This window comes from Triturus cristatus, chromosome 2_2 (assembly GCF_964204655.1).
Source record: "Triturus cristatus chromosome 2_2, aTriCri1.1, whole genome shotgun sequence".
NCBI lineage: Eukaryota > Metazoa > Chordata > Amphibia > Caudata > Salamandridae > Triturus > Triturus cristatus.
In genome coordinates this window covers 830,858,742-830,873,559 of record NC_140582.1, presented here as the reverse complement: position 1 = coordinate 830,873,559, position 14,818 = coordinate 830,858,742, and the positions used below count along the sequence as shown (strand labels likewise).

The 14,818-nt window shown below is 45.4% G+C and overlaps 1 protein-coding gene across 2 annotated transcripts in view; it reads right to left on the bottom strand.

Annotated features, from left to right (window-relative positions):
- GUF1 (GTP binding elongation factor GUF1) overlaps positions 1-14,818 on the bottom strand; it is a 328,054-nt gene that overhangs the window by 218,724 nt on the left and 94,512 nt on the right. For both annotated transcript variants that reach the window (XM_085642161.1, XM_085642162.1), the window contains exon 9: positions 2,477-2,680. In XM_085642161.1, the coding sequence (XP_085498287.1) occupies positions 2,477-2,680 (204 nt within the window). The remainder of the gene's footprint in view (positions 1-2,476; positions 2,681-14,818) is intronic.

Sequence of the window (14,818 nt, the reverse complement as noted above, 5' to 3'; positions counted from 1 at the left end):
GTTTTAATTGCAGGTCCAAAGCTGAGCAAACCACCATCCTTTTTTATCTCAAATCGCAAAGTGACACAGACAGTCTTTTTCATACTTAGGAGTCACTTTTGATTATAAGGCTTCCTGGAGGAATATGGTAGAGAACCGTGGGATCATGTTGGAAAAGAGCACAAATGCCATACGCTAATTTTTAAAAAAGCTGGGAAAAAGAAACCTAGATATTTTAAGAAAGGTTTATGGGGCGAAATCCAGGGCAGTAGCTACGTATGGTGCAGGGGTGTGGGGCCATGTTAACGCAAAGAGGATACAAACAACAGAGGATTTGTTTTGGAAATCGATGATGAGTCTCCCCATTGGTTGTTCCAATTTAAATTTACATGAAGATTTAAGCATCCCCTACATAATTGACTGGATAAACGTCACACTCATTCTCCTATGGCACTCAGTATGGTGTAGAGACACAGTGTCACTAACCCAACAAATAAAACAGGACTTCCTATCCCTTGAACACAAAGACATTTTTTTATGGTTAAAGTATGTGAAAAATACCTTATACACTCTTTATCTAGGAAACTTATTGGTATCCCTAGAGAAATGTGGTTCTGTCTCAAAAAAAGCATTAAAGACCAGTTTCATAACCACTGCTAATGAAGGGAGATTGATTGTTTATCGTAACAAACCCACTGTTAGAGAACATATTGATGGTCCATTGCAGGTTGAGGGAATATCTTCCTATCTGTAATTTCTAACAATCCCACGGCATAGATTTATTCTGCTAAGGTTTCGGCTTAACTTTATCCCTTGCATGTTGGGCTAGCCTGCTGGTGTCTTTTCCTCAAATGATCTCCTGTGTTGCCCATGTGATGACACTTCACAACAGTCTGACTCACACATTCTTTTTTTCTGTACATTTTATTGTAACCAACGGAAAAGGCTTTTAATCCCGCTTTTACGTAAGCATAATTTCAGACAATGTCGTCTGGCCTTGAACTTTTTACGTATGTTGCCTGACCCCCTAACCTGTTATACTTTTGCCTCCTTTTTATGTATGTGTTTAAAAAACAAGGAAATTCATTGATTGACATTGATGAACTGCTTTGTTTCAACTTTTTTATCTGTAATGCATACTTGTACTTTTATGATTATTTTGTATTAATCGAATAAAGTAATTTTGAATTGAATTGACAATTGGTGTGCAACGGGGCATATGAAAGTATATACACACACACCAGATAAATCATTTGGAATGTAGTATGTTCAACAATGGCGTTTTTAAACATATAGTTAAGATATAGTAAATAAAGTAGCTTTCATGTTTAAGATTGACCTAACCTATGTAACACAACAACCTTAGTGTCCTATCATATTATCTCCTAGTAGCTATGGTGATATGCCAATATGGTCAATGGCTTTCATCATGATTCCGGCAAGTCTCGCCCTGTCCTACAATGCTAGGGGAACACCTTCCCTATCTACTGCATCATGAATCATTGAAGTAATGGAGTATGAACTGCTCATATGCAACTTTTGCCAAGAAGAAAATGGAGGAAAGTCAATCTACAGGAAAACTATTATTAAGAAGATTTAAAAGGCCTGACAGATGGGGTTCATTGCTCTTCATGTTTTATTTTTTAACTGTTAGTTGGAATTTTCTTTTGTTATCTAGCAAAGCCAAGACAGTGTGTGATTCATTTAGTGTCTCCATCCACTGGCATTTTCTTGGGCTCCTACTGATCTATATTCAATGAAAAACGGACACATTCAAATTATTTTTAACTAATACCATGCATGTCCTCTCGTTGTGCACGGTGCTTAGTACATCAGAAATGTAACTAGATTATTCTTCATTCCCATATTACTTCTGATCTGTAGGTTTTATCCTCAACAGAGATAGAGGCAATTTGAAAATTCAACATTAAGCATTTGAAGAAGTGGATTGCTCTCAGAGAACACAACCCAGACAGCAGTCCAAAGCATATCTCAGTGCCAAGGTGTGTAAGGAGAAAAAAGCTGACACACCTTCTCTTACTAGGCTTCTTTCATCCGCAACTACAACCCTACTAAGATGCTGCAAGCTCCTCCCCTGTCTTTCACTTCTGGAAGAAATTAAGTCTAACCTCGTCCACGACTCTTTCATCTGCAATTAAATATACCTACTACCATACCAACAACCTCCAATTGAAGAATGACGTGCTATTTCTAAAGGCAACTTGCAAGACACTCTTGAACCCTTCTACTCACCATATACAGTACTCAGTTGCTTTAAAGTTTAGTTTGTGGTATCCAAATAAACATACATTGAGATTTTCAAATGGAAAATGAACAGTAAGTGTCAGAGATCTTCTCAGATATATCAACGGTCACTTTATATTTCCTGAGAAAATAACCATAGCACATTAAGGAATATTTTCACACTTTATGTATTTTTATACTTGATAGACAATACAATTACATACTGAAACAAGGGTAAAGAAAGTTTACATACAATTTATTGGTTGGTTGCTCATCTGGCGTAAGAATGCCAACTTCGTTGACTTCATAGCTTTTCTTTGTGTGAGCTGAGACAATCTTCTGCCCTTTGCAAACTTCTCCACCAAATAGCGCAATGTTAGCTATTACCCCTCGATAGTGGTCGAAGGTGGAATCAAACACCAAAGCTTTCAGAGGATCTTCAATTTTCATGTTGGGGCTGTAATTACAGTATAATCCATTACATTAAAATGTAATTTAAATTTCATCTGCAGTAAATCACATCCTAAAATATTACCTTCATTATCTGAGGAAAATGTACTTACCTTCGGTAACAGTATTTCTAGTGGGTTAATTATCTTACAGCAGATTCCTCAACCAATGAACAACCTTTCCAGGCTTTATAACGGTATGGAAAACGTTTACCCAGCAATGCCTTTCTGGTGCCACTAAGTAACTCCATGCAGCTTCAGCCGCAACTCAATCTCCAGACATGAGAACCATAGAGTATATTAGGTGCCAATCGGAATCCTGACGTTGGTAAGTCATTCTTTTTCTGTGGCCCATTACTTGAGACTTTGGCTGGAACAGCTGCCAAGCCTATGTCCACATTTCCTGACCATTTTATTCTTGAAAAATATTTGAGTACACGAATCCAGTCAAGTTCGATATTCGTTTTCCACCCGTTTCTCCTTCGAAATCAAAATTTAGCAGTGTATATGAGATATGATTTGTAGATCCCACTGTTTTTGATTTTGAATATGAAGGATTTGACAGAATATTGCTCTGCCAGTAATTACTTAATAATTTTGTTCCCACCACAAAGGAAATACTATGCTCATTGGAAGATTTAAAAGTGGTTCACTTCTGAACCAATGCACGTGCCATAGACTTGAAAGACGTTGGAGAACAAAATATGACACAACAGACAAAGGCATTTATAAAACTGCACTAATGCGTTACAAAACTCTGCTGATAGCAGAAAGAAAGGCTTGTTTTACGAGGTAGATTGAAAAAGAACTCCTCCAAAGAACTGTTTTGGTAGTAGAGAAGCTTTCCTCTCTATCAAAGAAAAAATGCACCAAGAACAACATCTGTTTTTGTGAGGTTATTGCAGACCCTTTTAGAAATAAAGTTAAAAATATCTAGGATTCTTTTGAAACTATCCACACTTCCGTTCCTATTGATATACTCCCAAGCTCAGATCCCAGTGATCAGACTTTTCACAGCTTCTCGCGGGTCAATACGGAACTAGTGGAAAAACACATCAAAGAAATTAAATCTAGATCTCCTCTAGATCCTTGTCCTCCCGCTTTTTTGAAAGAGATATCGAAGGAGGTGAGCCCTTTGCTCACAGAAATCTTTAACAATATGTTCATTTCTGGTAACTTTTCGACTATATGGAAGGATGCGTCAATACTGCCTCTGATAAAAAAAAACAATCCAGACGACTCGGACCCCAATAACTATTGCCCGATATCCAAACTACCACTCCCTGCAAAAACAGTGGAGAAAATAATGAACAAGCAGTTATCTCAATCCATACAAGAAAATGACTTACTCGATCCCTCCCAATTCGGTTTTCGCCCTCAACACAGCACAGAAACAGCACAAATTAAGGCCACCGAAGAGATCAGGAATGTGTTGGATAAAGGGGGTGCTGCCACCCTCATCCTCCTTGATCTTTCAGCGGATTTCAAAACTGCGGATAATAACCTACTGCTATTATGGCTGAAAACGTTAGGGGTCAAGGGCCTGGCACTAGCCCTGCTATCCTCGTTTCTAAAGGATATAAGACAAACGGTGACACATTGCCAGTCTAAATCAACACCTTACGTCCTTCAAAGCAAAGTCCCACAGGGCTCGTCGCTTAGCCCAGCACTTTTTACTGTTATGTTTTAGAAGTTGCCCCGTTGATCCAAGACGTCGGCTTTAGTCTTATTTCATACGCCGATGACACCCAGATGGTGGTGGAAGCGTACAAAGATCAAGCCTCCCCACCAACGCAGTTTCAGAACTGTATGGTGGAAATAAATAGATGGATGGGAAACCAATGTCTTAGGCTCAATTCTGGCGAAACCAAAGTGATAATCTTTGGGAATCTGCAACCCAGATGGGATGACCTTTGGTGGCCGGCGGATATGGGGGATATGGGGGAACTGCCAAAACCAGTCCAGAAGGCAAAAAAACTCGGAGTGCTGATTGATAATAAACTCACCTTATCTCAGCAGACCAATGCCATCGGATCTACCTCCCATTTTCTGATGAAGACTCTACCTTATATTCCTGACGACTACAAAAAAGGACGGTAGTGACTACACTTGTGCGGTCAAAGTTAGACTACTGCAATGGACTCTAACTAAATATGCAGAAGCAATACCTAAAAAAGCTTCAGATGATTCAAAACGCATCCCCAAGACTTATACTAAATATCCCTAAATCTGAGTCTGTAACCAAGGAGAATTTGAAGACTTCACTGGCTTCCGGTGGCGCAGCATATTAAGTTCAAGGCGCTATGTCTAGCTTACAAGGCCTTGAACAACAGCTGACCAATGTTTCTCAAAAAGCTTTTTTCCTGGTTTTGCCCAGCCAGACAACTACGCTCTTCAGGTGCCAGAGTCATGAGGGTTCCAAGGATCTGATCCTTATGCTGGGGAGGCCGTAGTAAATCGTGCGGCACAGCAAAATTATGGAATGAGCTACCATTTGCTACCAGAAATGCCGGCTCACTCACCACTTTCAGAAAGGACCTAAAAACTTTGCTTTTTCAGAACTAGTTGCTTTCTTCTTAGCGTCAAGCCACCTCCGGGTATTCGTGCACTCAATACATTTTATTGACATAACATATCAACAGCATTTGTCTGGGTGGGCTGCTTTTTTTTTCTAGAATATCACTGTAGCGAAATGGGTTCCACCCATTCAATCCCCCCCCCCCAATTTTTTGCCTTTTGATCACTCAGTTTTTGGACCTTTACTGTGGATCAGTCTTGCTTCTTAAGTCTCACCCACAGTAATCACACAGCAACTGGACTGGGCGTGTTTACCACAAGTGTCTGCCTTTTAAGATAAGGACGCTGCGACGCATCTAGTGTAAGGAGCACAGGACTGGATGCATGGAAAGGTGTGTACACCCATGGGCTGCGCATGTCAGACTACTGTCATGCACAGTCCGGTAATTGCACATAGGTAGCAGAAGGGGATCTGCAGGGTTAGATGTTGAGCTGGTGTAAACCTTATAATATTAATGAGCACTCACAGGTAACATCAGCAGGGTTTACTGGTTTATCTGTAGTGCCACTTTATTGTAAAAATAGGTGGAAATTTGCTCTAAATTGCAGTTCTGCTTCCCTTAGGTCTACACAGTCCAGTGAGGTACCAAACTGGGCTGCAACATATTCAGGTCCCAAGAACCTACATGTACATGACCTTATGGGTCATCCAGAATTGTCATATTTTCCTGGCTCAGCTCGAGATCCGATTTTTATCCTTTTGTCATCCTGCTGCCCCAAAATAATTATTCTGTTCTCCAGAAGTGGGGGGTCTTTATCTCCCCACACAAAAGGAGAAATTAAGAGTGCTTGACTTAGTTTCTGAGGAGGAAGCGGTGAGGAGGAAAATCTGAACCTGGTAATTGGTTGTCTGACTGTAGCCGTGTTGGATGAGTCCAGGCCCACTGAAAAAAGGAGGAAGCCCAGACATTTGGAGCCAACACAGGAGTGGCTCCCTTTAAAGATTTTGTGGGAAAGACCCTGGCAGTGATATCATCTAGGGTTGGAGCTGAGGAACGTAGAACATATGTGCACATAGACATTCAGATGATGCCATACTGGATTGTCCCAGCATGCTGTGCTAGAGGGGTGGGACAGGGGTGGAAGAGTGATGTGGCATCTTAGAATTGGCATAGGGTACTTGACATTTAGAACTTTCCATCCATACTTAAAAACTCTTTGCACAAGGGCGAGACTAAGAGTTGGACCCTGGAAGTGGATTGCAACGCCACAGACAGCTGGAAGGACAAGCACTGATGCCCAAATTGACTAAGACTCTATCTGCAGCTCCCGGTAAAATGTGCCATGTTAGAGGTAGGCGGCCTGCTGAAAAGGCTCGAGGTGGCTAGGGCTCGTCATCAAGAGCAAAATGAGCTGAGGGTCAAGCAATCGGCCCAACAGGCCCGAGATATCAGACGGAAAGGATTTGACCTTTGACCCACCAGCTTGAGCGGTGGCGTGGTGGGCTCCACCAGAGTTCAGAAGAGACTCTCGGGGTGTGCCAGTGCTCAGGGGTTAACGACAGCTCCTTAAATAATTATTGACCCGAAGGGGGCATGCATGCAGTCTCCTCCCAAGAGTTTCACTAGGGTCTAGATCCCATCTCTGGGGCTGGTGTATGCACAAATGAGGCAGAGGATGGAAGAAGACAATATAGGCGGCCAGTCCCTGGTTCATCAGGGGCTCCATCCACTAGTCTGGGCGCATTGCCCCTCCCTCATGCCTATAATGAAGGAAATAAATTGTACAGGACGTGAGGTCTGTGCAAATAATAGTGCTTGTCTCTCTGAGGGTAGCGAAGCAGAGCAGTTCAAAGCTTACTCAGAGGAGGTGGTGTGGTTCAATAATCTCTGTCCACTCGAACACAATAACAACACTTAATAAATGATTGTCCAGCCAGTACTTTTTCATTTGGAAAATTATTTTTATTACACACAACTCAATACTATGCATTCATTTACAAATATATACATTAAGTGCATGGAAATACCTCTGATGACACTACCGCCCTCCTAAACCAGATAGAGCATCTTAATTGGAGGGCGTGTCACTCTCAATATCACAGAACTACTGACATTGTAAGGGATTCACCACACCAGTATACCAGGCAAGCCTATTGACTTTGTTTGTGTCACCACATTGAAAGACCAATAACTACATATTAGAAAACCACCATCTTATCACTGGAACCAGCAACTGTGTTTCAATGCGTTCATCATTGTTAATAAATAGTGAAGTTCATTAGAACCAGTCAGCAATACATGTTTAAATAAAGCATTTTAAATCAACATAACATGTGTCTGTGTCTTACTTAAACCACTTTGGTTCACACTGACTGCAGGTACAAGACCAACCACCAGAGGCCCTGCACTCCTGAGTAGTTGAGCAAAAGCTCTGGACCAGAGAGCTTAAAAACAATGGCTAATCTGGACGGATATGTCCAGACATGGGTCCCATGCACACTATGACACTGGAACCAATGTATATCTGGCTGATGAGCCCTGGGGGGGCATGGCTAGCAGCCCAAGATGGTGGTCGTAGAACTCTGCATGCACGTGCCCCAATATCATTCTTTGGTCCCTGGAAAACTGCAGCATCTAGCCTGCAATCAGCCCTGGGATGATATCTGGATGTATGCTGGTGCCACCAGTGTTAGTTTGACAGCGGATGATCGACCGGAACAACAAAACACCTGTGCCGCACCAAGCTGGTGGCGTGGTGGACTGACGAATGAGCGTAGGCGGCTGACTCCTGAATGGGAGTGAAGGCAGTGGCAGGTGAATGCACATGCCAATATCCACCATACATCGTACTTGCTGCCGGCTAGAGTGAGCTGAGGGGGCAGCTTAGCCAATGGGACTGAGTTTGGTGCTCACTGCCACCTACCATGTTTCCCTGTGGTCGTGGGTGTGCCTGGTGTGTAAGCTGAGCTGCTGTGAGGAAGATTTGCAGCTGTGATGATTGTTGTGTAGGCTGTGTGAAGAGGTGGCCCTGAATCCTGTTTTGCAGTCTTCTGGGGGAGCCGAGGCAGAATTCCTAGGAATGGACTGGTGAGACACAACTATGCTCGTACTCCCCCTGCACTGTGTACCATGCCACGGACTGCCAACAATCATGACGTGCCGCCCTAACTTCGGAGGGTGTCTCAGTCGGGGTGTGGTCTGGACCGGTGTTGCGGCCTAGTTGACTGGTTACAGCCCCACATTCCCAGTGTGGCCCCACTGTGCGGACAGCAGAGCCCCCATCGTTGCTGTGTGGCTGAGTACGGTGCAGGGTGCTGCGCATCGGGCATCGCTTCTGCTGCAGGGGGGCTGGCCCGTGCGGCGTTGTTGCCTACATCCTGCCCAAATCTACAGCAACCACATAACCTCAGGTGGGGAGCGGCCTGAGGCGGTGTTTGCGGACACCTGGAGCACTTGGAGGGGGAAGGGGGGGGGGGGGGGGACAGCTGACTCTAGCTACCCTGTATTGGAGGGCCCCACCTCCTCACACTTTGCCCCCCTCTGCACAAGGCCACTTACCTGGATGACGCCTGTGGCGAGGACAGATGATTGAGCCCTCTGTTTGCTCACAATCTCTGAGTGTCGGGGTCAAGTGTCCCCCAGGTTCACCACCTGAGCCTAGCCAGGCCATTAATGGAGTGCGTCCCAGCTGCCTGACTGTGGGTGTGAGTTGGGGCTCCTGCTGAAGGCTAACTGGAGAGCTGACACCAGGTCCTGCATGTTTGTGAATGAGGCGCTACTAAGAGGACTTTTGAGCAATTACCTGTAAGGTATAGTATATACGGGGTGAACCCCCCCTAAAAGGCACCCGGCCTACTGTGACTAGGGACATCGCCCAATTGCACTGCGGCTAAACCTCGTTGTGCCTTAAGCACTTTCCTCCCTCCTTGATTTACCGTAAGTAAAGTCTGTTTAAACACGTTGCCAGTTGGCCTGTCACTCTCCCCTGTCTAGTGCACGCTCAGCCAACTCCCCGTGTAGTTGCCCTTTCCTTTGCCTTCACCCATTGCCAATATATGTTGGTTCCAAGTTGGGGCCCAAGAACATAAACTGTACACTGTGCAGCCCATATTACAGCGCACAGCGAAATAGATTCACTCACTGCACTGCCTCAACCAGCTATCATCAGGAAGAATGGGATGTACAAAAAGCAAGATTGGGGTCCCTCCAGCTCGCATTCACTCCCGGTCCTTGCCCTCTGAATGCTCACTGACTCATTCCCTCAGTGATAAGCACCGTTCTGGCAACACTTCCAGTCAACAAAATGGATTTTATCTTTCAGAATATGCGTGACTCCCGGGCCTGTCTTTCACAGCAACTGGGCCGAATCACCACCGTCAGCCATACTATAGGATGACCACTGTAAGTTGGCAGATAGGGTAAAAACGAATGAGACCACGCTGGCCGCTGTACTCCTTACCAACAAGGACCATGAGGCACAGATCATGCAACTGCGCCAAATGGTGGATCATCTCCAAGAATGAGCAGAAGATGTGAAAGGGAGGTCCTGGCGAAACAATGTACAGATCGTGGGGTCCCCAAAGGAGTAGAGGGCCCCGCGCAAATCAATACATTAAGGACCAGCTCCGGAGGGAGATAGCCATAGTTGCCTATCTGCCATGTTCACCGTCGAAAGGGCACACCGAGTCCCCACCAGGAAGCCCATTCCCTGTGTATCTGCTCGAACTTTCGTAGCCAAGATCCTCAATTTTCAGGACTGGGATGTGCTACAAAAAGCGGCCCAAAAAAACCCACCTGTTCTCATCAATGACGTTAGGATCTCCATATGCCCGGGCAACACAATTGCTGCCTCCTTTCACGAAATTAAAAGATGCCTACATGCTGCCGGCCTCACCTATGCACTTTTATTCCCAGCCAATCTTAAAATAATTTAGGGCCAACGTTCCCATTTTTTTGATAACCAATAAAGCGCTTGGAAAAGGTTGGAACAGCATTTTGTCGACGCTGCAATGCAGAACCCCAGAGGCACAACTCGTTTACGGTCCCAGCATGCACTTTGGCAGTGGCGGCATGGACTCACTACTCAAGATAACAGAACGGGAGAACCCCCTCTCTACAACAAGCCCTGGGGGGTCAGATAGTGGCAATCCGTTCGGTGTCGGTGCTGAAAGCTGCCCGATACCTCATCAGCTCCAGCTCCTCACAGAATAATGGATCCGACTTGACAGGGAGCATGGCGCGGTTTCCAAAAATCACTCCTCAACTGACCAATGACCTCTTTGGATGAGCGCTGGGAATACCTTCAACATACACTTGCCCATTCATGTAACTCTTAATGCTGGGGTTGCGTTTCTGTGATGTGCTCCTGTTGTACCTGGGGTGATGGTGGACCCAGCTTGGGCATACACCATGCAGAACTCTTCTCTCTGTACTGTTGTCAATTAATAAGCAATGCATGTTATACGATATTTCTACTCTTGTGTTAGCTGAAGACCAACACCAGGATGCTTTACATACAGGGACCCTGGGTCCGGTTGACCAGTAGTTCTTCATATACACACTACGCTCACCTAAAACACCTTACTAGGAGACTGCTCCTATTCGAAGTGCTTGAATTCAAGGTTGACACCCAAGATCGATATGTCCTGCTCCGGGGCACACTGGACGGGGAAGTATTAGTCCTAGGCTGCTTATATGTGCCTAATACGGACCAAGGTGACTTCCTGGCACACATGTCCACCGCGTTGGTAGACTGGTCTCATTATCCCTGATTACTGGGTGGGGACTTCAGTGCCATATTAGACACAGATCTGGATCGTTCACACCCACCTCTCCCTGGAGCGGGCACAGTCTACCAGGCTAAGGAGTTGCATCATTGGGTGGATGGCTGACATATGGCGTGACCATAATGTAGGTTTACGCGAATACTCCTTTTACTCATACCCTCATGCCCTTCACTCTCACCTGGACAGATTCCTCTGTCTGCAGCACCTCCACCCTTCCATCACGCATGCCATGTATCTCTGCAAAACAATATCAGATTACAATACTATAGAAATTACGGTCTCATGGGGTCAGGTTCCTGCTCCAGTACCAACCTGATGCCTACAGCTGCGACTATTAGATGGCATTGTGTTTGGGGATTCATTGGCAACATCCATTAGTTGGTATTTCTCTGAAAACACTGACACATCGTCCTCACTGTTGGTGGAATGGGAACCTTTTAAAGTAGCATTGCCCGGCGCCACGATTGGCACAGTGGTGGGTGCTAGACACGAGGTCACTAGGGAACTCATATGTTTAGCAGATAAGTTGGGCCCTAAGAAGGTGGAAGCAAGCGTTAATTGTGAAAAAGCTGATGAGTTGCAGGAAGCTAGAATCACACATGCTGAGCTTCTAGAACATTTGCGACTGATTGACCAGAGAGCCTATACTAAAAGAAAGCACAGAGAAGTCGACAGTGTGGGCACAATTCTAGCTCGTCTAATTAGAACGGAACCTTGCCCCACGGCCATCTTATCAATCACCACGCCCACACGGGTACCAATGTCAACACAATTAGAGGTCAACACAGCATTACACAACGTACTACATTGACCTATACACAGCTCCTCTGTCCCCCAACCCCAGGAAGCTCTCTGACTCTCTACACCGGGAAGCTTTGCCTGGGGTTTCTGCACCGGAGAAGGAGGAACTAGTAGCTCGTATCACGACTAATGTGATTTGGGATAGCCATCAGAGAATTGGCTCGCAAAAGGTGCCAGGCTCTGATGGATTCCAGATAAAAATGTATCCCACTTATGCCACAAAGATGGTGCCACAATTGGAAACATTATATAATACGTCCCTCACTGTGGTGACACTGCCCTCCTCTACCAGGGAGGCGCTTGTGACATTCCTTTTAAAACTCGGTAAGCCACCTACTGAATTAGCATCGTATTGGCCATTATCGATAATTAACACAGAATATAAAATTCTCTGTAAAATTCTCCCCCGCCAACTATTTCTGCTCCTTCTGCAAATGATCCATACAGATCAATGTTGTTTTGTGCCTCATCACAATACATACCCGAATATAAGGTGCCTCTTTGAAATAATGGATGCAGTTGGCAACCATTAACCATATGCTGGCTGCCTCCCCATGGATGTCTCACAGGCCTTTGATACTTTAGGATGGGATTATATGTTTGCAGCCCTGTCGTGATATGAGATCCCCCCCAACCTATATTCGGTGGGTGAAACTGCTATACTCATCACATATAGGCCGAGCCAAACATGGCCATCATATCCCCAAATCATACTAAGTAGCTCGTGTACCCAACAGGGTTGCCCCCCTTCCCCGCTACTTTTTGTACTGGGGGTGGAGCCCCTCGCACAGCGCATCTGTCATATGGCAGATTACACCGGGATTCCAATAGATCCCGTTGTGCATTCAGTGTCTATATGCCGACGTCATGCTTCTGTACCTCAAAGATCTGAGAGAGGACACAGCAGAATTGGCCCACTTGCTTTCTCAGTTTGGTCTCCTGTCAGGGCTGCAGATGCAATCTAGTAGTGTATGCTCCTTCTTTAATACATATTACTGAGCCTACACTTCAATTCGGTGATATACAACTACAAATATAGCCTCATACCTTTCGTTACCTTGGGATTCAGGTATACTGCGAAACACAAGACCTATTGGAAGATAATCTCGTACAAACGATTAATACGCTGAGATCCCAAGTGTCATTTTAAGTCACATTACCCCTATCGATAGCAGGTCAGTTGGCACTGGCGAAAATGGTGATTGCTGTATTACTTTGTGAACCTACGATTGATACTACCGGCATGGGTATTTAAATACCATGTTGAATGACCTAGTCTGGGTAATATGGCGCTGCAGAGTCAGCCTACCCAAACTGAAATTGCAGGTATTCAGGGGTGGTATAGGGTCTCTATTGTACTGCCGGGCAATTACAGTGGTTATCATACTGGCTTGTGGGGCATAACTTTTTTGAAATTGGATACACAACCGTCCACTTGCATCAAGGTTGATTACATAGATTGATATGTCCTGAGGCCTCTGCACTTCATGTGAACTAACTCTTATTGCACACTGCTATAGCCTAATGGAAAAGGGTGCTGAAATACTCCAACACGTGAGCTACGTATGCGCAGAATGCCCATTCTGTGGCGTTCCCATCACTCAGGCACATTAACGGCACATAGGCTGACTCCATGGAAACAGGCTGGGGTGACAACTGTTGGTTCACTGTTTGTAGATGGTACCCTCATGCGCCACGCAGACTTTGTGAGAACGCATGAACTACCGGATTCATTGTTTCTAGCGCATGTCAGTATTCTCTGCTATGTACGCAAACACTGGGCATCAGATAATACGGAATCCATCACTTATGAATTGCTGCGCGCACTACACACAATGGGACACGGGAGACACTTAATAAGGTGGCATTATCAGGGCCTACGGGAACACCTCATGATACCGCTCACTTCCCTGAAAGGTAAATGGGAAACTGACTTAAATAGAAATCTCACAGACAGAGAGTGGTCCTGGTTAATAGAATACCCAACGAAAATCTTATGTAACAACAGATTTAAATTCATAACATTTTCTATATTACACAGGCCATACTTAACCCCACACAAAATTCGCACAATGTTCACTGAAGCACCCTCAACGTTCCCACATTGTCGTGCACCAGACTCTGAATTGAGAAACATGATCTGGACTTGCCCTTCTCTGATTTTAGTGGGGTGGGTTCTCAGCAGTACTAACAGACTTGACTGAACTCCACCAGTGGAACACACTTGAGCACTGCATATTGGGGTTATCAACTCTGCCGAAAAGTTCTAAAGTGAATCTGCGCTTTGTGGGCCTCTCCCTGCTATTGGCCAAGAGACTGCTCATGAAATGCTGGAAATCCCTACGGGCTCCCAGTGTAGATACATGGCAGAAAGAGGTTTTACAATGGGGCCAGGCAGAAAGTGAAGCATTAAGGCGGGAAGAATATACGGAGTTCTGCAAGAGACCCATCTTCTTAGATTGGGACATGCTAATGGAAAGGTTCAGTGCGCAGACGTCTGGTACTTAATACACTGTAACAAGGAGAGCGGGGAGGATTGTCGGCACGGGGCTGAGTGGTGGGAGGCTCGGGATTTCACGGGCCCTATGTTTTGTAAATCACAGGAAGACGCATGGACAGCTTCAGGAACTGAGGATCCGACTACAGCAGACGCCTTCCCCTTTAACTGGGATGAGCTCTCGGACTACCCCACCCACTATGATGACACCCTGGGCCCGCAGCCAATAAAATACGACCAAGAACAGTTGGGGGTGTGTATGAACACCGGAGCGGGAGCCCTGGAGAAGGAAAGACGTGAGAAGGAGTTTGGAGAAGGAGATCGAGAAAGAGGAGAACGAGGACGCCTTGAAGACCGAGGACGGAGGTCAAGAGGAGAGAAGCCGGAGACAGGAGGACTCCGCAACCACGTATCGCCGAGCCGCGCCCACGGAGGAGCGTGGCTATCCCAGGTACGTGACCGTTTCACGGGCTGGGTCGGGAGGCGGGAGAAGGCGGAAAGTTAAGCTAACGCCACTCGCCGACTCGTTTGTTTCTGCACTAT